General features: G+C 40.5%; 3 protein-coding genes and 1 long non-coding RNA gene across 20 annotated transcripts in view; 3 read left to right on the top strand and 1 right to left on the bottom strand.

Moving 5' to 3' along the window:
• Window positions 1–26,307, bottom strand: part of LOC121589301 (casein kinase I) — a 67,877-nt gene that overhangs the window by 35,499 nt on the left and 6,071 nt on the right. For 8 of the 16 annotated variants that reach the window (XM_041908081.1, XM_041908082.1, XM_041908084.1 and 5 more), the window contains exons 2-4: window positions 12,694–12,902; window positions 5,168–5,278; window positions 3,574–3,743 (exon numbers count right to left, since the gene is read on the bottom strand). In XM_041908081.1, coding sequence (XP_041764015.1) covers window positions 3,574–3,743; window positions 5,168–5,278; window positions 12,694–12,902 — 490 coding nt within the window. Of the gene's footprint in view, window positions 1–307; window positions 460–3,573; window positions 3,744–5,167; window positions 5,279–12,693; window positions 12,903–17,261; window positions 17,620–19,500; window positions 19,696–26,307 lie in introns of those variants that run through there. The other 8 variants (XM_041908083.1, XM_041908096.1, XM_041908087.1 and 5 more) reach the window with 3 other exon arrangements.
• Window positions 9,386–11,093, top strand: LOC121589302. Of its 2 annotated transcripts, none has more exons than XM_041908098.1 (3): window positions 9,386–9,803; window positions 9,890–10,612; window positions 10,723–11,093. In XM_041908098.1, exons 1-3 carry the CDS (start codon window positions 9,564–9,566, stop codon window positions 10,924–10,926), a joined length of 1,167 nt encoding a protein of 388 aa, XP_041764032.1. In that variant the 5' UTR covers window positions 9,386–9,563; the 3' UTR covers window positions 10,927–11,093. The 2 variants fall into 2 exon arrangements, with proteins under 2 accessions (XP_041764032.1, XP_041764031.1); XM_041908097.1 differs by having other exon boundaries at window positions 9,890–10,654.
• On the top strand, window positions 11,248–12,695 carry LOC121589304. The gene is made up of 2 exons (XM_041908099.1): window positions 11,248–11,323; window positions 11,397–12,695. Exons 1-2 carry the CDS (start codon window positions 11,279–11,281, stop codon window positions 12,528–12,530), a joined length of 1,179 nt encoding a protein of 392 aa, XP_041764033.1. The 5' UTR covers window positions 11,248–11,278; the 3' UTR covers window positions 12,531–12,695.
• On the top strand, window positions 19,278–24,044 carry LOC121589306. Its single transcript, XR_006004290.1, has 3 exons — window positions 19,278–19,455; window positions 20,168–22,381; window positions 22,480–24,044. It is a non-coding gene; the product is annotated as an uncharacterized LOC121589306 (long non-coding RNA).

The raw sequence follows: 26,307 nt of genomic DNA, 5'->3' as shown, positions 1-26,307 counted from the left end.
CAGAAGTGTTTGTTTCGGAAAGGAGTGATGTGCACAGAATTGGAACAAAGAAACGAATGCTAGTGCGCACCTACAACTTCATGACAAACGAAACTACCAAACGTGTGTGGAAAACGATACAGAGAATGAGAAAAGGTAAGTAATGCCAAATAGGGAGTCATAACTTTAATATTTCTCTTAGATTCATTTCGTAACAACTTAGAAGGATACCTGATGAAAAAGAGGGATTGGGTTTGGTATTACTATTTACCACCGTAACAGCACCACATGCGTATCGGACTCTCGATCTAGTGTTTAGGTTACTTACTAATTGTATTGCTATCATCAGTACTGTCTTCAGTGAGAATCGCCGACCGCACAAGTCGAACAGATCTTCGAGCGACGGGCCGAGCAATTCCATTACTAGTGCATTGTATTTGCCGCAGGGCCCGAAGTAGTAAACCTCCGGTATTCCTTCCGCTAGTGGGGACGACAGTTTGTCGTAGTCGGTTGAGACCGGTCGGCCAACCGTACAACAGTATGCAGACAGGGAAGACGCACATTGAACGCATTATTGATGAAAGAGCGTCCACAGTTATCGTGTGCAGACAGAAGCGAGAGAGAAAGAGAGAGAAATAGAGAGAAAAAACAGAAATAACGCGTGTGCACATTGCAAACAGAGAGATAGAGAGAGATAAAGACCATTAACATTTGGTTTGGTACAAAAAATGTGTAATAGTTTGTTCGTGTGTTTTACAAAATTTACAAATAACCATAATAGATAAATTCGTTTGCATTTTTATCGCCGTGTCACTTTACGAAATAGAATGTTTATAATTTTGCATTTAATTACAGTTTAGGACGTAAAAAGGATACAACGAGAGAAAAATATGCAAGAGTACAATAGCAAAAAGAGCAACAGTTTTAATGGGGAAAACGTAACAGAAAAACAGTTGAATGTTACTTTATTGTATGTTTTTTTTGTAGATACTAAAGCATTTTTATGTAAATTATACAAATATTGTCCAAATATCGTTCGTGTTGATCTTCAACGGGCTGCAGACAGAGAAAGGGATGAGGATACACACTTCTTATATCGAACACAACCAACCGAATGGCATTATAATCCGGTTTTCTTAGTTGCATGAGTACACAATTGTACGAAAAATGATAATTATAACGAAAACTCAGACCGGTGGAAACAACCAAAATAATTGGAAATGTGAATGACAAATAAAATAATATGACCGACCAACCGAGGTTAATATCAATTTGTTTGTTTGTTTGTTTTTTTTTTACAGTTACGGCTGATCCAGTATTAACTTATTCCTTACGAAGACAACTTGAAGGGACCAACGTTTGTAAGAAGTACGTTCAATTAAAAATTACTTTCACATTTACAATTTCGTTTCTTGCTTCTGCAGAGACTGAAGCGATGTCGAAGTCTTTTGCGTTATGGGAAGGAATGTGTTCCACTAGTCTTACAAAATCGTGTGTACAATCCAACATGATGCAAAACTGTAAATATGATTTACCACAAATTATGTTTGTCATAAACACTCTTCTAAACAATTGTTTCATACTGAATCTTTTTATCAAAACTTATGTATAAAAGTTTTATAATGATATAAACATATAATTAGATATTCAATTACATTTATAAAGGAACTGTATGCCGCATAACTGTTTCTGTCGTGGAAGATACAAACTGTCCTATAACATGATGCAGAGTTACAAGCCTTGTTAGAACAGATGTATCTTAGAATGAAGTCGTTACCCAGTAAAATGTAGTACAGACACTACATTAAAAAGGAGTCGAGCATAATGAATGAATATTTCTGCCTTCGGCAATAATCAACCCAAAAAGGACAGTTTTTTTTAATGATTGTGATGATATTGATTCAGTTTTAGCTAACTCGAAAACATGTCATGAGCTGAGAAACATAGAAACATACAAGGAATAGACGGAAGAAGAGAATATGAATGTGAATGAATCGGGGTTAAGTACTACTACTACTTCGCTTTTGTTTCAACCCGCATACATATACTACACGATTTGCAATAGAATCGAGCAATTAGTATTTCTCTTTGTGTAGGATGGAGGGATCAGTCACGATATGGCATGGTTGACTTTTAATTTTTTTTGTTTGAAATATTCAAACCAATTGTTAAGAGGAATTCATGTCGGTTTCTACATGCTGCTGTCAAAATGGTTGATAATTGAACAATTTTTAATTAAGTTTATTCCGATTACGATGGGTACTAAATTTACATAGAAAAGAACACACACACACACACACACTCACACTCACGCACATATAAAAACAAACACAGAATAAACATAATTAACTGTTTAAGCGGGTAGGAATATATAATTGAAACCAAAACAAACAAAAATGAGAATTTAACCCTCTTCAATTAAAAAAAAAAACAAACAAATAAACCAACAGACAACACAAAACAAAAAAAACTAACAAACAAATATACCAACAGCAACAAGCTTCAAGAGTTGCATAACAGTTATATAAATTAGAAGCTATTATGCTCCACGCAACGTTATTATTTAAATGTAGTGAAGCTTATTTATAAACCACCGTCAGTAAAGTTAACTTTGTTTAGTATCTTGGTTTAATTAATAGTTGTTGCATGTTGAAAAAAAAGTATAAGAGAAAAATGTTCTCTAAAGCAAAAACAACAACATAACATCCATGATGACACAAAAGAGATACGAAATGAAACCAAAACAACAGAAGTAAATATTACTAATAAATAAATACAAAAACGCAAAACGTAAAAATGATAAAAGATGTACTATCGATAACATCGATGAACTAGCACTATCGGTACTATTATAGTAATTTTTAAATAGATAATATGTACAAACTTAATTTCAACTGAATTAACCATAAGACAATAAAGCCAACGGCGCATAATGCACTCCAAGCTTATTACAGAGGAATGATTTGCGTTGTAAGCATTATTGTTGTAGAGAGAGGTAAAAATACTGCAATGTAGCTAATAATTAACATGAACTAACTAAGCTATTCTCGTCACGCAACTTCATTATGTAAACCGTTAAAGCGTCTCAAATGTTTGTACCAATTGTCAAACGGTTGTAGGTCTAGTCGAACAATTTTTGTTTACTCTTGAATACATTAAAATTAAATAGCAATTAGAGCAAATTTTCATGTTTATGAGTTCAAGAAACGTACGTGAAACTGCATATTATGTCTAGCAACAGGAATAATTTTATAAGCAAGCTATATAGATATGTAAGTTATGAGAGCTTTTTGGTGGTAGAACACACTTTACATGATAACGATTTTTTAATGAGTTAATAAACAAATAAAAGGATAAGCTAAAGAGTAGAAAACGACAATCCAGATCAGAATGGAGCTCAAAAACGGCGTCGGAGCAATTCACTCCTGCAAAGTCTTGCAGCAGTACAAATGGTGTACAAGCGAATATGACGATGTAAATTGAGAGGGAAAGGTACAGGGAAAACAAAGTTTTAACACCAACGTCGATGGATGACATCGCAGAGGATAGCCGATCATATGAGAAGGGCTGACCACCGAGAGATTCTACACTTACTAGCTGCTTAGCAATCATCAGTACAGTCTTCAAGGAAAACTTCCTTCCACATAACGTAAAAAGATCTTCTAACGATGGTCCCAACAGTTCCAGTACCATTGCATTGTACCGGCCTCCGCACGTGCCGAGGTGATACACCCTCGGGATCCCTTCCGGTGGGGACTGTGTATCTGTTTTGCCGGCGTGGAGAGTGGGTGTTACACATATTGTTTTACGGGCGCGGGCAAAGAAGAAGATGGATGATGCAGAGAACCGCGAGCGCGCACGCAAACATACATGAATATAGAATAGAAAAGGTAAAATCGATAAATTGAAAGTGCACATAGAAATAGGAAAAGGATTAGAAGCGTATTGAAAAGGATTTAAAGCTTTTGCTGAAAAGGGGTAACGTGTTTTGGAACTATTCTAAAAATGAATAACTTTTAAAACAAATTTCCTCACTAGCTTATCATTCACCATTCAAATTTAGCGATGTGATTTTTTTTTTCAAATAAATTAATTTATAGAATGGTATAATTTTTCCCAAAGTAAAACTATAAATTATGTAGAATGAAAAGAAACATTTACTTATACTTTAAAGGTAAGATTGAAAACAAAAGAGCCATAAATAACACAAGGTATGACCATGAGTACAACAGCGAGGAAGAAGAAGAGAAAGATGCAAAATAATGATGGATATGTGAGGAATTTTTTTTTTTTCATTTTTCACATTGCATGAAGGAAATAACACCATCCGATGAGAACAGGGACAAACATAACACAGATATTGATTGTTTTCATTTTTCAGTTATTTTCTTTTAATTTTTGGATTTAAATCAAATTTTCAGTTATTCTTTAAAAAAAAATTCAGTTTCATTCAGAACAAGCATAGAAAATGTTACAGGAGGAAGAGCCGTACAAAACACCAAGGAAAGATTTACTAGTTTGATACATGTTTTCTATAAATTAAAATGCTTTCAGGGTAACAGATAAATGTTAATATTAAACTGAAAACATTCATAACAGCCTTTTTGCTGTCTTTCTCTCCATATCCTCATCCTCTTTCCGCCTGGTAAGCCTACTACAAACGAATAATCGAAGATCCAGCATTTCATTAAGTTTTACACAAAACGCGGTTATTTTACCGGAAAGAACACACATTATATAAAATTCTATTTTTTACAGCTTTGAAAAAAAAAGTGGTGCAATATGCGTTCGTTGAAAAATACAAACGTGTAGCAATGATTCTGTTAAACATGTCTGATGGTATCGAACGCATACAAATTAAGGGAAAATTTAAGTAATTAACGATGGCAAGAAGCAACTATCGATTTTGCGAACTATGGAAGAAACATCTAGTCGAATAGCATATGCAATTCGATGCTAGAATGTCCACCCAAAAGTGGAAAGATTAAAAACAAATTTGATCAAATTAGGGAGAAAAGCTATTCCATGATATATGAAGTACAACAGACGCAGGTAAAAAAGCAAACACACAAAAATATAACACGATTTCAAGTTTAAGAACTGACACAAACAACGGAAATGTTCGATATTTTTGCATAGAACAAGTAACAGATACTTAAAACGAATGAAACAAAGTTAATGTACTTACCGTGTGCTCCTAGTAATTTGTAAAACCTATACTCTAAGTGTAATTGTGGTGCTTTTGATTTCATTGACTCCATTTTTATTGCAACGTGTTCATTGTTGTATAGGTTTTTCCCTGCGAGAGAAATGAGAAAGAAAAAATAGGTTTTTTGTTAAACATAGGTTGTGTGAGTAGGTATGAAAACAAGATTTGAAATTTAATGATACAGATCGTACAGAAAAACAGAGTTGGCTCATCTCATCCTGTACACATGTTGTAGTTAAAATATTGATCATCACATAAAATTGAAGTCATAAAAGTGAATCGTTTATATTTTAATTACGACGAAGTGTGTCGAACGAAGATTACAGAATGAATTATATCATGATTTTTGCAACACCTCTACAACGTAGTTATTGCACAGTCCGCCATATAATAATACACGCATACACTAATATGCGCAAACCAAGTTAAAACTCACACAGCTGAACAGTGCACACACGTTGTTGGTTCAAGTTGTCTCAAACTAGCTTCGCTTCCTACACCAACTTTAATAGGTACATGAAAGAATGGAAACCTAAAACAGTAAATATGGAAAATGGCAAAGCCGGACACACATGTTGCCCACTCCTACCATTCATCGGTTTTCACCGTTAACAACCGGCATGTTGCCTTTCACATCCGTTTCTTCGGCTATCCGGAGAACATAGAATTTATCCCATCGGGCGGGCTTATGAAGAAAGCCCTTCAAGTACGGAGTTAATACATATATCATCATCATCGTCATCATCTTTCGCAGTATGATACTGGCACGGGAGGTGCAAACTCAAAATTAGGTTAGGTATTTCGCACCACACCAGTGCATATTGGAGCTTTGCCGTTTTTTTGTCGGCTTCTTCTCGGTATGTAAATGATGCCCAACATACATCCGGAGTTTATTATGTACAAACAAGTAAACATGATGATGAATTGATGACTTTTGTAAATGATACATTTTAAAACAAGGAAGGATCTATAGCCCCACTAGTAAATAGTTTTATTACAACGAAACATTTAATCATATCGGTATCAGGTTTAGTACTGTGTGAAATATTGAAGAATACGACCATGATCGAACAAATAGAATAAATTATTATACGTAGCAGCAAAACCAGTCCACTCATGATACTAGAGCGCACTTACCCCACGAGCAACAATTTCCATTTTCATCCGCCTACACGATATCCGGATCGGTAGGACTGTTTCCGCTTGGGCAAAAAGACCCACTCACCCGGACACAACCTTCAAACTCACCTTGAAAGGTTCGAAACGGGAGAAAGATGTTGGGGGCAAAAAACGTTACACTGCTTACAATCTGGTTCATGCTATTTGGAATATGTTTATGGAGCTTTGGATTACTTGCTTGTATGACTCACCCATCTGAGCTGAATTTATTTATCCACCGGCCAGACGAAAAGCTTCAGTAACTTAAAATGTTTCGTAAAGGGCTTACTATGTGCTTTTTACAATCCCCACAGTTACTCATTGGTCTCATTGGTCCACTGAAGGAAACTCGGCGCGTACGCCACATTATTTCTCACCATCGGCACACGTCATGGAAGGAATAGTTCACTGATGCCGGTTTACTGCTTTTCTGGAGCGGAAAACAGGCGGCCTATAAATTTTGCCCGATGGAAACCCATTTCCATCGATTATAAATGCAAATCAGCAGTTCTGGACAGCTGGTGGTCGCACACCCTCACCCGCATACACACCATCGAAAAAAAGGCTCTTGGCAGTCAGTGCACACGAACGCCGTCGCTTCGGCAGGACTTTCTACCGGAAGAAGCGAATGATGCTTTTATTCTAATGAGAAATTCTACCACGATGGGCGAAAGGTGACCAGTTTAGTAGCCCTAGAACTGTAGAACTCTGGGACAAGCGTGCCACACATACAGCATAAGAGGACTACTAATTTCCCAACATGTAGCTTCCTCCTCTAATTCTTCAATTTTCAGGAAGTCGACAAAAGTCTTGCAAGTATTTCATATTTTATACTTAAATTTTATCATTGTCTTTATGCTTCTATGTTGCCTGTCTACTTTGGACCTTGGTATACAAATTACATGAACAAAACTCAGTTGACTATTACTAAACTAAAAGCAACCTTATGGTGCGATTTTTCACAACCTTACATAACTTTGACCATCCCCACGACATTTTGTTTTTCTTTGCAGTAACAGATACACAGACGATATGGAAGCGGACAAAATAAACGAAACCCTACACAGCGGGCTCTTCACTTTCGGGCACTTTGGAATCAAATAACGCTTCCATTTGATTACAATGGGATTACTTCGTCCAAGACCTATGTACAAAGGCATATAGAGCAGGCAAGATGGAAGAGCAGATGGAAGAATAGGAAGAACTAACTGCCACGTTTGCGAATTATATTTTAGTTTTTATGTTGGTAGCAGTCCTTCAAAGATTATTCAGTCTCAAAGATTATGTGAATGTAATTATTCGTATCTATCTTATGGTATTTTAAACCATCGTCATTTAGGCGCGATCAAATAAGATGAACATTTCAACATGCATGGTACGAAACAAAATGTTAGCCAAGGGTTTGATGCAAAAAAGCCCACAAAAATACGTAATAATCAGCGTACATATATTTAAACAGAAAATATCACACTTTAGCGAAAAAAATATATTAACTATTCTAAATGTGCTTTTATAACCAGTTTCGAAATTCCAATCGTTTCAATTGCCAAACAAATGCTACACAATAATTCATAGTGAAAAAGTTGCACAATCGAGCTTTCAAGTTGACATAGTTCGCATGTGCGGAGTCTAAGAAGTTCTCACTGAACAAATCCCATCGTTGGTGCAAACACACACACACGCGTAATCGATACACATCCTCGTCGTCCACACTTCGATACGATAGCCATCACTGGGAAACATTTTATAGACCCTTATCACGTCACTGGTAATAGATTGTGGTCGAAAATTTGGTTGTTTCGGCCACGGCGAGTTCCAACGCACGACACAAAAGGAAACGTAAACGCTATGAGCAGAAAATGTTGAAAAAGCCCATGATCCTTATCAAACCACCAAACGAATAACTACTACTACTTGACCAACCATACCCAACTGGTAGCAAGAAGTGGGAAAAGCTGTTCAAGAGCCGTGCTCCGGTTACTCTTTATAGGTGTTTCTGATTTCACACAAGGCTGCATTCGTCTAGAAGCGTTCTTTACCTTCGTAAAAGAGGCCAAATGAAAGGTTGAAGGATGAACAAACATTGAAGCGTTTGACCAACACCTGAACCCAAAATATTCATTACCTCGAGTCAGACAATTTTTGCGTCATTTTAAAATGATAATAAAGGGGAATTGAGATTACAAAGTTTCCTGTAGATCAGGACCTATAATCTTTACTGGTAGCAAGTTTTAGTTACAAGAGGTGAGGAGTGGAACGAAACATACATGTCAAATATGGAATGTTCGAGTTTCTTTTCTTCATAAGTACAATGTATATTTATTAGTATATGTTGATGAGTATAATACAAAGAAAACAAGATTGTATTTTTCATTTACACTATATGCGTCACTTCACGAATTGATCTAGTATTTATAAATCAATATTAAGTTTGACACAGCCTGGCAAACTAGCCGCAGGTTTTCAGCCTAAAAAAAATCAACTAACGCCAACCTGTTGCATGCTAGACGAGGTCATCAATTAAGGATTATTTATGATTTAATTCGGCTGCTCAAGAACAATAATTTTGTCAAAAAAAGGATAAACAAACCTTTTAAAACGATGTTAAACAACGTAAGATAAGCATAATTCTTTCAATCCAAAATAAAATATACGATTTATAGTGCATAATTATTTGTAAACAATTGAGGAAATCTATGGTTGAACTCAACTACCAAATAGGTATGCATGCAAAGGGGCATGTTCAAAAAATTGGTTCGAGTTACTTTTTCTACTGAAAATCGCGCTGAAAATACGATCATGCAGTTAACGAATATTGTATAAGAAACCAACAAACGTAAAAAAATATGACGGAACACTTATCGCCTGGTAACACTCATGAAGGGTTACCATCCAACAAACACATTCCGCTAGTTAGTCGGCAGCAAAAGCCTCATTATGCATTCTATCCCATTTGCTGTCTGCCGTCTGTCCGGTTGCCTAAGTGCAGATTCCGAGATGCCGACGGAATCAATAAGCAGCTGGGGAGATGTACTCGTGCCATGTTGCACACCTCTTGCGAGGAAGCTACCGCCCGCCATATGTGCGTTAGTAGTTTGACCTTCAACAGTGCTCTACGGCCTCTCGTCGCCACTGGAAGTGAATAACTCAACTGCACTTGCGACCATGACCGAGTGGAAAAACAGTATTCTTCATAGAAAGATTGCAAACACCGGCGATGTCGCATGGCAGCACTTGTGCAAGCATGCTCTCTACAATTACAAGTAAACATAAGGGCTTACAATTATGCTCATCTCTAGACTATTTAAGCCATCGCTTATGTCGAGCAGTTCATCACTCAGATATACATCGGGGAAAGGTTTCAGTGGGAACCACGAACTTCAGCAGCTCACGGTACACCATCATGACATCATCACGGAAAGTTTCCCTATTGGTGACGCTTTTGCTTCTTCTTCATGTAAGTATAGTTATGCATTTTTGCGCTACATTCTTTGTACATCTTAACAATTTGTTTGTTCATTTTTACTTACATCTTCATACCAGTATCCTGACAATTCATTTGGCTTTGGTTGGTGGTTTTTGTGGTCTCTGACGACGGGAGTTTCAACAGCGAGCCCGAACATCACAATTACCTCCAGCTCAGCTTCCCCCATCATCAGCCAGTCCGCAAATGGTTTAGAAATTTCGCTGGGTAATCGTGAAAACACCAACACTGTTGGCATGGACAACGGAACCAACATTGCCAACGTAGAGGTAAACTACGCCCGCGAGCTACCTTTCAACTATCTTCCTTTCTTTTCCACCCTACTGCAACAAGAGGGCCCAAGCGAATTCAGAACCATACCAGCCGAACAATTCTCGCCGAACGTTTGGATAGAATCTATTCTAGAAGCTTATTTCCGTGCGGCCAACGATAGTCGCCGTGACATGCTGGGCGCGCTCAATGTGCAGCTAGTAGAGTTAGAGACCTACGCCGAGGATGTCGCTGCAATGCTCAACCGCATAAGGATCGCTTTCGGTATCGAACTGAACCAGAGGCTCCTCGCGCTGGACGTGGCAGTGTTGCGTTGTGCGCAAGGGCAATCAATAGACGCAGCTGCCAAAAAGGCACTCGAAGGTGACCGTGATTGCATATCGAATCGGCTCGAACGGGTTCGACAAGCACAACGGGAAGCAGCGTACAATATGAGTCGCCTGCTGGTCGAATGGGATGAAGGATATCTCAGAGATGAGATAGCACAGTGTTGGGAAAATCAGATCGATGAGGTTAACACAGATAACGCATACCAATTAGCATGCATCTCGAGTGTACGTGTTAGCATACATCATTTTTAACCTATATACATATAACGTTTTTTCAACCATTTTGATTCCAGATTCTACACGAAGTGCATCGCAAAACCCTGCTTATGTCTCACAACGCTCAACAATTAACGCTGGGAGCAAACGATGAGTTCGGTACTTCAAAAGCGAATATGCTTCAGTGCGCTGAAAACCTTGTAGAGGAAGCGAAGAAATGTCTGGAAGACATATCCATCATTACTTCTGAATGTCAAACGCATGTACAACAAGGTAGTTAATTTAACCGAATGTTAATGATAAAAAATTGCTCTTTCTAACATTGCTCTCGTGGCGTATACGCCGCCCTTGGCACACAACAACGCTCAAACAAAACAATATGACAAGGCAACCATAAAGTGCATGTTGATCTAAATTGTAAAATAACCAAATAAACAATAAATTTACATCCTGATTGTGCTGCTATCCCCTGTTGTTGTAAAAGTCATTTATCTATGACACGCGATTATTCGCTCTACGGCTTTTCGCCAGATATTTGCACAACTGCGACGGACTGAAAACTTCTGACAAACAATATAAGAAGGAACTTTATTTGGAAATGTGATCAGTTTACAGTAAGACTTCTGGCAGGAAATGTGCAAGTTTTACCGATTGATAAGTACATTACTGGTTGTCGTGGTAAGGGACATACATTTTCAATCAAACCAAAATGAAACTAACATGCTGAGAGGTTGACTTCCTTCTATTCTAGGTTATCGCACCGCGGCACCAATGTAGTCCATTCTTTTCCCAATACAATCGTCCATACCTATCGCAACCGTCCAGTCAATTGGCATCAACAGCTGCTAATGTCGTTCAGCGATCAAATGTAACAGTAGCATTGGGAAATCGCATCAACACGGATACCGCTTTAGATGACTACGGTACCAGAGTGGACGGTGTGACGATAAACGTTGATCGACGACGGAAGCGACGTGATATTTGGGGCCTATCCTCAATTCTTGGCCCGAACGCACCGAACGGATCCTACATCGCTATCAACAACCAAGTCTTCCCATTGCCAGAAACTCTATCCAATGTCTCGCTAAACATTGCACCTGCGCCATCCTCTGGACATATTGTAAACATTTCACAATTTACGTCCGATTCGTTCATGCCAGCAATACCGGACAATTACACTACCGCATTCCAGTCGCTAATGAATGACTTTCAGACACTTCCACTCGATACTATGGACAGCATCGTTCAGCTACTGGCCACAGGATATCAGAACACTTTTGGTCAACTCTTTCTTGAAGAAAGTTTCCAACGGCTCAATCAAACGCTAGACTACGGGCGTGAGGTAGTTCGGAACGGGCTCAGCAATCTGGCCGACCAAGCCGGTCAGGGGTTTGAACGAATCATCACACGCTTCAACAGCTCAACCGGAGCTGTTAGGCTGTGTGTCGGGGATAATCTGAACCCAACGAACGTTGCCAGATCTGTTGTGGACCGAGGCTACAATTGCATCAATCGAAAATGGCAACAGTTGACTGAATTGGCTGGAAACATCGGTGAGGATATAGTCGCTGCGGATAAAGGTGCTGCGGAGTTTCTTGCAAATTTAACCACCTGTAATGGAGCAGCCAACTTCAGCTCATCGGTGTCGACATCGGAACGAAACACCTTGCGCCGTCAGTGTTATGTGCGTGTTATCACCTCCTTTCCGCAACCGTTGCTATTTCTGCCCGTCTCACTCGCCATCGATGGTGCCAAGCTGTACGCTTCCGTTTCCGGACTGGAAGTAGATATCGGAGCCTGTGCGGCCGAGGTTGCCCTTGCGATCGGCATGACGACGGCACAGATTGGAACAAAGGTTGCGCTTTGTCAAGTATTTGGTTCGTAGGTTAGAAACGGCTCTACAAGTGCATGATGAAATTGTGTAATATTGTATCTCACAAGTCATACCGCTAAAGTAACTGATCGTAAACCTACGGCAGCAACATCCATAATTGAACGCGATTCAAGATACTGATTGATAATTTCGCCATTATCGAGACACTACTTACCCAGCCTGAGTTCTCCGAAGTTGCCACAGCCGATCTTTTTGCCGACGCGGAAGTTGGGGCCCACCATCAGGACACCAGAGGACGAACTGACGGAATGGCGTGCCGAGTACATACTGCTGCCGCCTCGTGCACCACCGCCCCCGCCTCCACCGCCACCTCCTCCACCTCCTCCGGCGGCTGTGTTTGATGCACCGGCACCGGGAACACCGCTGTTACAAATAGAAAAGAGAGGCAAAACCAATAGAAAGTTAGTATACGTGAATGGAACAAAAATACTGCTCTGCAATAATACTATTTGTCAGTATTGTAACAATTCTTGAGTTTCTGAAAGTACTGTTGACGTTACCTTTTACTGCAACAACAAATTTCACAACATACAACTAAAACTTAGTAAATTGATTTGTCCAATATGAAATAGCATTTAAAGCTACAGCAATTATCGCCGTCGTGATAAAATGTGTGCTAGTAACTTCAAAGCTGTGCTAATAAACATAAACCAAATTACCATTGAATATTTAATCTTACCGTTTTTATGGTTTAATTAGTTCCACTACAATATGCGGATAAAAATATATTTTGTGCTACTTTTGTAATTTATTATACGGCAAAAAGTGCAGATTATGCATTGAAATTATTATAATAAAGAATTTGTTTGGCAAAATAGTTTAACACATGGCTGTCGAAAAGAATACCACCGACTGGTCGAAAAAATCCTAAACGACAGAAATCTTAAAGGGAGCATGAGCATTCCATCACAACACCACCCTGCGCGCCTGGTGCGATAATTAGTTTCATTCGGTTTAACCTCACGTGCTATGCTATAGACGTCGGATGGAATCTCGGGTGAACGCTTCTCGCTGCTCCCTTGAGGTTGGTCGATGCCCGGGACTTAATTACTGTCACGCAATAAAAGGCACACTACCAACCCACCAACCAGCACACTGCGCTCATACGTCCTCTTTCTCGTTATACTAAACTAGATGCGCGCATACACCACCACAAAACACATAAAGGAAGGTGAAGAAAGAAAAACAAGGGCCAAAACCTATACGAAAGTGAACCAACTTTTCGACGACCCCATGCCGGAACGATTGAACCAATCAACCATCCGACAACGCCACCCACCACTAGCCGTGAGCATGTCTATTGCAAGTTGACTGCCCTCAGCGTATCGTACATGGATGGTCAGAAGGCCATTCGGTTTGAATGATAGGTACTCCTCTAGGTTCACTTCCAGCAGAGACGGCGCGAAAAACCCGACACATCGCCGGAACAGGATACATGATGATGACCGATAAGCGACAACACACATACAAAGCACGGAAACAAACCTTCCGCCAACACATCCCTGCGCTCACATCAAAATATTATCGCCAACCATCAGCTTCTCCAGCCGGTTCATAAGTCTACAACACGAATTATAGGCACATGGGGTTAGGTAGTACACTTCTGTTATGGCTCGCACACAGCAGCACATCCTTTTTCATACAGCGGTGGACAGACGGTCGATGGCAACAGAAGCGACCATTTAGGATACCAAATTTTCCATCAGATCTAATCGACAGAATTGAGTTCAATCGATCGGGGTCACCGTCGCTCACTCCATATATTTTACTGTTCGGGCTACTACTTCAAAACAAATGGTATGCTGGTTCCGCCGTTTCGGGGTCACTTCCGAATTACTACACACCTTCAGGGGCGCACACGAGAGAATCATGTGACTCACGGGATTTTCTCCAAATTGATTCGCTGTTGTTTATCTTGATCGATTTTTTTACCTCCAGCTCTTCCATCAACACACTCTTGAGGAGGGTCATAGTAGCTGGTAACTAGTTTTCCTTACCGCCTGTGTGTTACATTATGTACGGGAAAGGTACACATGGTGAGAAGCATATAACCAAAACCAAATGAGATTGTTTGGTTCAATAGCTTAAACTCCATCGAGCTCCGCTCAGTCGATTGACCAGGGAGTAAAGACAAGAAAATTGGAACGCAAAAAGGCAATTCAGTAGCAGCCAAAACTCGATGACCCTATTTTATGCTACATTTGTCCGTTTCGACATGGGACGATAGTAATTTATCGAGTGCGTAAATTGGGTGTCCCTGTCGGCCCAAAAGGGGAAAAGAACAACAAGACAACGTGTTCGTGACCGAACGGATTTTAACCACAAAGACAACAGCACGCGCACGGACACAAAAGTGGGACAAACTAACTTCGAAGAATTTCACGAAATGCCACACGTACTCGGGAAAAAGTTTTCCATTGCTTCGTTCGGGTTTCCAAGCGACAAACTTTTAAGTCGGTCAAATCGTCAGCCCACATCGAGCCGCGTCGAGGCATCGACATCCTTTATTTTTAGTGCTGTTATTTTTTTCTAGTATGAAGTATTATGAAGTATTGTTATATTGAAAATTATACAATTTAAATTTTTAACTACTTAACTTAAACTGAATAATTTTGAACACGCATTTTCAGACATTATATTGAATTTTGTAAATAAATCTACTGACTTACAGACAAAGATAGGTGCATTAGAGTAGAAACTTGATGCCTTAAAAAGCCAAAATTTTGTCGGTAACGACTGTAAGTTGATGTGTATGATTATTTGTTTTACCAATGGACATTACCTCCGTATCATCTCATTTCAACTACTTCAATTAGTGTTCAATTATCCTAAGTCAGACCATTTAAATTACTATTGAAACAGTTGATATGTGTAATACAGCTTTTCAAATGTTATTTTCAAAAAGCTTTATAGGGTCGGTAGACATTTTTATTAATATTCGTTAAGAGAAGAATTACTTATATGATGAATCATTTATGTGACCAAGTACAAGGTGACATGGTTTACGAAACGCCAATTGAACAATATTTACCAAATATAAAGCCGCATATTAGTGTCCGCTTCCGAAGGTACAGGTGGTGTGCAACGAAAACGCTACTTTAGGTCCTCTTTCGCCTTTACGTCACACTAATGCACACTAACCCAGTTGGTGCAAGCTACCCGTTGGTGTAACTATTGCATTGTGTCACTTTTAATTTGGTGCTGGTGCAAAGTCGAACAAAAGGTGCCGAGAAGCCGAATCAGTAACTGCATGCATTGCAACATAAACAAAAACACTCACTTAAACTGCTCAGTCCATCATGCGTACGTGTGAAAAGCACTGTTTTCATCTAAATATGACTTGTGAACACAAAAGCACTACACTATAAGGTATGGAAAACACATTAGTGTGCATCATAAGACATCATTTCACGATCTGTCGGCGATGAGTGACGATCCGAGATTTCTGTCATCGGTGATTCGCTATGAATGACTTCAGTTGCTAATCTGAGCCATGCTGAGAAGGTGAACCCCGCCTTTTTTGTTCGCATTATTTTGCCGCGTTTGGTGTACAATATTCCAACAGTATGAATGGAAAATGCAATCGAAGCTTAAATCTTTCAAGATAAGCTAACACATCAGAGGGTGGTGCTGTGGAACTCAGAGCCAATCGAAAAACGCGATGTCAAAATAGGAAACGTTCATTTTCACACGCTAGAAACAAAAAAGGGCACATTAAAACCAGAAAACAAAAGCTTTACTTGCGTTTGTCCTGGTGAAGTGGCAGGGTAGGAAAGCAACCAAGTAGGGAGTTTCGATTACACTTGAGGGTGTGCTCGTGTTTTTTTTTCTTAACGCACCGTTGAATTGAACTAAAACAATTCAAACCTTCAATCTCGTGTTAAAGCTCGTAAAAGCTCCTTGCCTTTGGAAAGATAACTGCAGAGACGTGTGTGTGTGGTAAAGTTTTGTGTGTTTTAGTTGCCATCGCTGCCCAAGTGAAAAAAATCCATACAATTTGGACCACGTGGAACCACACCACTCCCCCCCCCCTCCCCCCTCTTCACGCCACAAAACTGCATTACTGCGCGCGCAACTTTGCTCAATGCACTGCAACGCATGCAACAACAGCATCTACTACCTTCAGTAGCTGCAGCACCACCGTTGTTGTGACTCACTGCTCTCGTTTTCCATTTTCGTAACACACATTAACACACCGCATTCGGACAGACGTTCGGAGATGCACATGTAATGCACACCTTGGCCTACAATATCAACCGAAAACAATGATATCTGGAAAGCACGATCTTGTAAACCATATGTATGCCAAAATTGAACGGTACGGATTTTTTTTCACTTTTACGGTACGTCATGAATTTACTACTAATGAATTATGCCACTTATGCAAATCTTTCTGATATTTAACAACAACACTTCAAACAGCAACAACTAGTAATAAACAAAACACATGCAATAATCTCAAATGTAGATATAAATTTTAATATCATAAACTAAACCACCACAATGGTGGCTTCATCTGGCGAAGTGCGTTCCAAAAAAATTACACGAGAAAACTTTTGCAAAAAACAGTCACAGCACAACACTTTCACTTTAAGCTTAGTTAATAGAAGCTGAAAATGCAATACCACTATTAAATACCGAAATAAATAAGAAAAAAAAAACTCGCGATAGTTTCAAAATCACCAGCACGCACAGATATCAGGCACAAATTGGTATATTTACCGAAAACCAACCAAACAGGAGTAGTTAGTTCTCACAACCGCTGCTGCTGCTCTGTCGACTATACCATTTCGTCTCCTTCCTCTTGATAAGCCAGCACCATCCACCAGCCACACGGGCGCTGATCTGAGTGACACATATGGAAAATGTCAACCCAATATTACCGTCGTCGGGCCACACTAAAACGACGTATTTCGCTAAGACCCATCGATTCCTGCACCACCGTCCGTGTGTATTCCCAATGGGTATGTGATGCATTTCCCCTCACACTGCTACAAGTACCATCCATTTCTTTCCCCTCCTGACCCGGTGAGCACGTGCTTCCGAGGCTCAACGTGACCGTAACTGGCGTGTATAATAAAACCATATTATACACTCTTCTTCCCTTCTACCACGCGGAGAAATGATTTACTTCAACGCTCCGGAATGTGCATCGACCACACCACCACACCAATACCCGATCCTGTTCAGTGCGTGTGCACGAGAAATACAGTGATGGTGGAAGAGCTAGAGAGAGAGAGAAAGAGACCGTGAGGCGAAGAGAGTTGAGCTACATTTAAAGCAGTTTTGGACCGGCAAATGTTTTTGATCCGCCTGTCACCTTTATCGGGTGTCCTCCTGCTGTTGCTGTTCGCCTAGCTAGTATGATTGGGGGCACACGCACGTGTCTAATTGGGACCGAGCGCTCATCCTTCCGAAGGGTGCGATCACGTGTAGCCCCGTTACTGTCAACACACAGCCATTTAATTAAATCATCATCAAGGCTCTTTCGCACAAGCGCATTTTAATTTAATGAAGGATTCTTAGCATTTTGGATTTAGTGCTTCTGTTTACCACGTGCGCAGTGTCCGAATGTCCACACTTTGGATAATTATTGACATACCGCCCTTTGGAGGTCTTCTGTGTTACTTTGTACTCAACAATATTTTACTCAATTTTGAACAACTGACTTTTTGTTGCACGAGACATGACACCCTATTTCTGCAATATCTCACACTGCAACTATCATTCAACCAACCCTGTACACGTTTTCGTTCGAAACGTATTGGACCGTTAGGTTCAAAAATTTAAACCCCCTACCATATCGTGCCAACCATTATGGCCGAACCAATTTTGCCGCCAGTTGCCCGCTGCTTATAGGAATAGAGAAGAAAACGTACATCTGGTGTGCAAATGTGCATCATCTCTCGCTCTGCATCACCATACGGGACACGCGCTGCGTGTTGTGCTTCACTTTACGGGTTTTGCTTTGGAGGATGTGTCTTGCTGTTCTCCGATAATCGTACTTCCTTCCCCGAATGGGTTCATCGGCGCGATGGGTAACACACGAAGCCATTCGTACATGCTTTGGAGTCCCGTTACTGCGCATGCTATGCATTTTTAGAGTCTTTTTACCAATTCACTGAAAAATAGGTAACAAGTGATACAAAGATCAAATACTTCACGAATGATGAAGTAATTCGAAAACTAATGAAACGCGCGCACCACAACCATACACACCAAAGCGTAGTTTGTTTATCGTGTATTTCCTGTGTTGGTTTTTACTTAACAACTTCAGAGTAGTTGAAATATTTGTAAGTCATGGCCATATTAAAGTGCAAACACATCAACGTTGTGCAATGAAACAAAGGTTACCTACCATCCCGAATGCGAATGGCGCGTTTCTAATAAACTCATTCATTGTTTACAGTCGATTCGCGGTAAACGTGCTAACTTGCCGTTTCTTATCGGTCATTCTAGTCACGCAGTTTGCCATAAACAGCTAATGGGGTGCGGGATTCCACAACACACACAAACACGTGCAACTCCATATAAGAGCACAGAAATAGACACAAGACGTATTTCACTTACCCATTTTCAGGATGCCAAGAGCAAAAAAGTGTTTACATTAAAGTTGCATCTGAATTCGAACTGAATATGATTTTTAATGAGCTCCAAAATAGACCAGTAGAAAAAAAGAAGCAAAGTTGTGCACAGATAAGGCCCATTTATCAAAAAAAAGTACTTGTTAGGTTGCATTTAAAAAGTTAAGCTCGCCATGTAAAACCGATTAGTGCGAAAGCGTGCATCATTCATTTTCATTGTCAATTGACCGAACCGGGGTGTTGCTGCCGTGTTTGTGCGCGTTACGTGAAAAAGCGTCGTTTGGTAAAAGTGCAGAATCGTTCGGCAAGTGCCGAACAAATTATCCAGTGTAGTAAGTAGAGATTGATTGGAACAGCACTCCAAATCCATTTCGTACCTGCAGTGAGTGATCTTTTTGGGACGAAAGTTCAGCGGAATGCATAACATTGGTGCCTCGGAGGTGTGTGGCTCAGATTTTGGACAATTTGCCAACTCACTTTTCAGTCTAGAAAGGATTGGTGAATGTTTTTTTCTCGCTCTGCTACAATACTGTTGCTAATACCGTTGCGTTCACATACACCGTCCGCTATAGCTTAAATATATCATAGCTCATTCGTTTAGGACCGATATAAACAGTAGTCTTTTTTTATTTTCATCAAAGAAACTACTGCAATAAAAAAATATTATTGCTAGAACTATTACAACAGGAAAAGAAAATCAATGTTCTGTGCAATCTAAAACAAAACATCGTCTTCGGGATGATGAAAGCAAAGACACGCGGTGGTATATTCCATATTGTTGATTCCTCTCACCAATATCATGTGGTAGAGAAGTCCATGGTAATGTGTAATGATTAAAGAAACAAACAAAACAAGAAACTCTATTCACTGATGAACTTCAATCTATCTGCCAAGCGGTACACACATCGTATCAGTATTGCGCTTCGTCACTGTTTCTCTATGCTCAGTCTTTCTTCTTCCACAGTCGAGTTACTCATCTTCAACTCCGTCCATTCCACTAAGACATCTTTCTTTTTCCTTTTCTACAACTTTTTTTGCTTTTAGTGATCCTGTGCCATTAAACACAGTTTCACTCTCGCCACACACTTATCACTAAACAACGTACAAAATGTCAGAACGCCGCAGCGAGAGGGCACACGAGACGGAAACGTTGTTGCTGTACAACACAGTCGCTGCTAATCGTACAGTTTTGATCGCGACAGACTGAACATTAAACATTTAAAGGACATTTTATCTGTATTGCTGCTGTTCGACATTCAGTTCGCACATCAATAAAGGGAAGCAAAACACACAGGGGTGGAGTATTTCGGAGTATGACTCGACGTCGTCGACTCAACCAATTTCTTAAGGTGCTGCTCGATCGGGAGAGCACAAGCTGCCATCGTTTTGTAAGCGTTATCACACAGTCCCTCCTTTCAAGAAACTGTGATTGATTGCCAGCAGGCTAGAAATGCAAACGATAGCAGTACCGAAAGCTATCAGTAGAGTGTAGAGCTCCACCGCAACGACCATCGGCATGTATTTTTGCAGCGTGCTAATTAATTGTGGAGCAGCACTAGCGCGATCCGATTCAACCCACTCAACATTATTGCTACCCAGCGAATCGATCGATAACAATCCGCGTGACCATGAACACACATACACAAATACAAACTGAGAATATTATTGAAGTGCACGAATAAATAGTAAAACGCCAGCGCTACTAGAACTTGCTGATCAAAGATGGAAGATTGGATTTTTTATGGGTACATTTCAAGGTATCGAATCGAAGAAATAGGTACAGCATACAACACTATCACATTGCAGTTGAGATAATGGTAAACTAACGAGAACTGTTTTAGGCAGGCAGACAAACAAATCGTGCCTAACACACTCACACACACACAAATCATGCTTCCGTGCAAACTTTCCAACATGCTGCACTGTCACTGGAAGAAGTTTAGTCCCTTCCCTTGATCAGACACTGACACAAAACTTTGCCAAACCAAACTACATCTTTTGATCTTAGTACGATCGGATCTCCCGGCAACTACACGGTACACACCAGAACACACCATCTGATCACCAGACGGTCTCTTTTCGCTCACTATCTCACTATTGCGCACCAAGAGCTGTGTAAACAGCGGTTGCTGAAACATCCGTACGGATGTTATGTATTCTCCTTCGTTCGGCTTCACACCCCCCAATCCAACACGCAGCAGCAGTGATCTCTGTTGACACAGCACGCGTTAAAAATAAACTATTTTTTCACATACACAAACGTGCACCATCATCCTTGACATTGCTCCTTCTCTAAATAAAATAAAAATCAACACACATCCGCTGGGAGGCAAAATAGTGAACTGCACAAAACCTGCTGGAACACCGAAAGGCTCTCCTATTTCCCGAGTCGCTACGCCACCAAGACGGCCGGCTAGACCACTCTACTACTGCGGCCCACTTTCTACAACGTTCGACGAATGTCAACGATCGACTGAGCGGCAAACCGCACAACGAAGCCAAAGCACAACCCACACTGTTGGGGGGACGGCGCGACTAAGGGTAAAGTTTTGCCGACACAAATTGACAGAACCAGCGAGCGAGCGCAACAGCGAAAACCCGCGCGCGCTCTCGCTTCGCAAGGAAGAGCGACGAGCGAGCAAGCAGCAGTACTACGAATTATGTGTGTCCAGGGCGCGTGAGTCCAGCGTCGGCGTACGGTGTAGGGTCCGAACCACTGTGCCCCACCTTGCTGCGCTCGGGGATTTAGAAACACACCCATATACTAGCGGCCCAACGCATTCCCGTACACACCACCCGTCGGGAGGAGCGCACCAACCCGCCAGGCTGCCCCACCCAAGCGATTCTTGCGTTCACCCAACGCCCTTCATGCGGCTTCTTGCCGGACAGCTGGACTGGAGAACTACTAACTTCTCAATTACACCCGCTCCACCCGGGCGGTTCGCTGTGGTCAGGTCAAGCAGTAGCAGCAAGCAAACTCAACTGGAAACGAAACGAGAGAACACACCAAACTCAATATAATCCCTACGGCGAGACCGAGCCACATACAATCGCCCCGAGGAATTCCTATGTTTACTCTTGCTATATGTATGTATGGGCCTGTGAGTGTGTGTATGAGAGTCTCAGAGAGTCACATTCGTCTAATCTAATTTCCATTCGATGATGGATGAATCCCGGCCCCGCCGTCGATTGCTCTGCTTGCTCTTTCTAACTCTCTTTCTCTCGCACTCCAATGCTGCGTGCTCATCGCTATCAGTGGTAAGAGAAAAATGGAATTATTTTAATCTAACTTGCAACTCTAACCCCTCAAGCGTCATTTGCCTTCCCTATCATCCTCTCCCCTTCTTCGCACTCAGAAGACTGACAGCAACGATGTTCCAAATGAATCATGGACACCACCCAATAGCCCTCTCTTTCCTCTGTACAGTCCTGAAACTCCCCCCGCGAACGCCTATAGAAGCAGTTGATGGTTTGTTTCCGCAGTACGAGGAGAGTGCAGCACACTAATGAATAAAAATCACCATCGATTGCGTTTGGCTGTGTGTAGGGTCGTGTGTTGCGGCAAAGGTACGTCATTCTCTATCACACTTTGACGGTTCGATGACGAGAGCATGGCAAATATAGAAAATGTAAGCGCGAAGTTGCAAAACATAAGCGTATTATTATTATCAGCAGCGCAGTTGTTTGTGCTGTAGCAGAGATTGCATTGTGTGGCGGCTTGTCATTGGCAAATGCACCTTCTTTCCTCTATTCAAAACCTAGTGCGCAGAGTGTGTGTCTGCAAACTTGCGTCAATCAGAGAAGTACTAGGACGGAGATAGTTCATACAACCACCAATAGAGCAGGCGCTGGAACACGTGGCTCATGTAAATATTATAACCTTTCCAACACGTGGGATGGTGTTGGTTCTGTTGTCTTTCACTGTTCTCACGCGGTTTCATACTAACTTTATTAAGCGACTCCAAACGTTATGTTTGAACACACCAAGGATAGTGGATTGAATTCTTATCTCAGAAAGTCTTTAAGAATCTTAGTTTTTCGGATTCGGTATTCTAAACAAATCAAGCATTCAAAAAATACATTTTAAAACCATCCTGTATGAAACTATCTAAGGAACCATTAATTATTTATCAATTAATCGATCAATAAATTAATTAATTAGATAATTGTCTGTTTCTTTAAAAAACGATCAGTGCATGTAGACTATTGAAAAATTAAGAAAATTTTCATCTTTTTACCTTTTTGAGGGATTTGAGTGGTTACCCACAGGCTATAGCAACTCTCTAATATAAAAAAAAATAGTCCTTAGCACCGTACGACCGTAAACCAAAAATATCTATCTCCGTGGCAGGTGTTCGTTCAGTCCAAAAAGCTTTCTTCCGAACTAATCGACGACTAATGTTCGTGAGGCACGCGATTGCGGCGTCTTTTAAATACGTTACTGCTTTTCGAAATGTGACATCAAATCATCGGTCGAGATAACATGGTCAAGTATATCGCCTTGCCCCAACAGCTTGATTGACTGATGCCGTGGCTATTTTGGTGAAAAGCAAATAAAAAATCAATAATACCTTCGAACAGTAGTAGTTTGGCACTTTAATTTTTCAAAAGAAGCCCTACTTCAATCATTAGAAAACAAAACAGCCTTATTTCTTGACCATCGTTAATAGTGTATATATTTTAATTCAATTAAGGATAGCTACTCGTCCCAACAGGAGTAAAGGAGTCACTCGACATAATTGGCTTTTTATAGCTACAGCACGGAGGACGATAACAAAGATGTACAAGATTAAGATTTATTGCACCTTTTTATCGCTCTTTGAAATAAAAAACGTACAAGTGGAAGGACACACAAATTGAACAGTGTTCGCAAAAGAAAATTGCGCGTTGCCGCAGCCCGTCTGCCCACCACGCTATTTAACTTTCCTGGGGTGAAGAAAGGTTACAAACGATCGCTTGGTCGGAAAAAAGGAAAAGTAAAACTTATCAATGAAAAAAGCTATAGAAAAAAAAATCATTCAACCTTTTCACACGACGACGTGATTGCAATTTAGTGCGAGATGCAATAACGATATCGGGAAGTCATGCACCCGCGCGACCTCCAGGGACGACAGCTACCATCCCCCAAGCGCCAGCTGCACAAGGACATCTCCGCTGCTCCGCTCGGTTGTTCGCCATCTAGCTTTTCCATTTATTTTTGCTTCCCTCTCGGGAATGTTTTCCCTCTTAGCCCCGCCGTTGGTCGATGATTTTCCTACTAGTTTAGTCCACTTTTGTTGGCTTCGATCGGCATCGAGCGCCAGTTTGCTACACTATTTTATAGAACTTTTTTTTTTTTTGGTTTCGTTTCACTCCTCTTGCCGACTTAATTTGTGTACGTGACGTACGGGGACAACGTGGCAAAAACAAATCTGGAACATAAATTTGATTAAATTTTCCGAACGCTCAGCCCCACTCTCTCCTCAGCGACCAATCGCTGCTTACGCTTACCACCAATCAGGAAGAGGTCACATACATAATACAAAGAGTGGATCGATGGCTGAGTGAGTTCATATACGAAACATTGCAAAATACACATGCAACTGCCAACGGATTATTCCTTCCAATCGCGAACGCAACGCGTCGATGAAATAGTAAAAAAATCGATTGCTAAATTGACAGCGTTTTTCCTACTTTCCCCCCCTCTCTCTCTCATTCTTATCTGCTTGTAAGGAGCAGAAGAAATTTAGCAAATCATGGATGCATAAAGCTAAAAAACAACAACCCCATACGCCTGGCATCTAGGATCTTTCCTGGAATGGTAAAATGCAATTTCAATCCACTCCAAATTGCCACGAGCAGCAATAACGCATGAACATACTTCGCTGCACAATGATTGTAAATAAAGCAAGTAAAGAAAGCTCTTTGTAAAATTATCAATACAAATTACAAAAATTGTACATATTGTATGCATGAATATCAGCAATTATTCCGTGTGAATTATCATGTTCAAACTTTGTTCCATCAAACGATCAAACAAAAAGAACTATTTGCATAAGGTAAAAATGCTTGATTTAAGTTTATATTGGGACGGTGGTCCCGTGGTACAGTCGTCAATTCGAACGACTCAATAACATGCCCGTCATGGGTTCAAGCCCAGAATGGACCCGGCAGTTCCGCGTAGCATGTTGGACCAAAAAGAAGAAGAAGTTTACATTAGGTTTGTCGTCCATTGCATGAAAAAATGAAGGAAAGCATTGAAACATAATAACACTCACAAGTTAAAGCATGTCAGTAGTAAGTGTAACAACGATATGTAATGTTAAACCAGCAAAGAACTGTATTGATTACGATTTTATGCATTCCATGTACTGCGATTTAATGAGTACGTGGCACATGGCGTCGAATGCGTGTCCCACAATTGTGGAAGAGTCCGCTGGGTGAAAGCAAGATCATATCTGTTAAACTGAACTAACAAACATTTCTAGCGTGAATATCTTAATGCTTACGACAGAACGACCGGGTCAGCCGGTGTAAATATGACGTCTCTAATGGTTAGATAAAAACAGTACAGAAAATTGTTTCTTTGCATCCAGATTGCTCAACAGATATCGACGCTTTGATGAACTCACCTGTAAAATAAGAGAAAGAAAAAAACAAGGGTTAAAATCATTCTAATTTATCGGTACGTTGAGATTAAAAAGCAAGGGAAAGCAAGGGGGATAGTATTACTAATAATTTAATTATTTAAAATTCTTAAACCCAGCTTATCGCACCCTTGTATCCCATATCACAGCGAAAAGAGGAATTCTTAAAAAGGTCAAATAACAAACGCTTCTTGTCAGTGCTAAGTCGTTTACCATCCAACCTGTATCCTCAGTTTGGCCTATATCATATGATAGAGTTAAAGAAATAACTTCTACTTGTGCTACTTTTGAAGGCAGCACATGAACCATGGCAGACAAATAAGAAAACCCCGTTCCAGTCCATATCATGTCGCAAAATGTCACCTATGAACCACTATCAACGTATATCAGCAGCACCAATGTATCCCCCCAGTCTAGTTGTTACCGTAGAGTGGTCGAATGGTGGAGAGATAATTGTGGCAAAGAACAATTGGTACAGCACAACAGAGAAATGAAAAAAAACTTTATACACACCGACAACAAACAATAGATAACGATATGCAAGGGAAGCACCCGGCC

This window comes from Anopheles merus, chromosome 2R (genome assembly GCF_017562075.2).
Source record: "Anopheles merus strain MAF chromosome 2R, AmerM5.1, whole genome shotgun sequence".
NCBI classification, from domain to species: Eukaryota; Metazoa; Arthropoda; class Insecta; order Diptera; family Culicidae; genus Anopheles; species Anopheles merus.
Note: the sequence above shows the minus strand (reverse complement) of the source record. Positions and strands in the feature narration are given on the sequence as shown.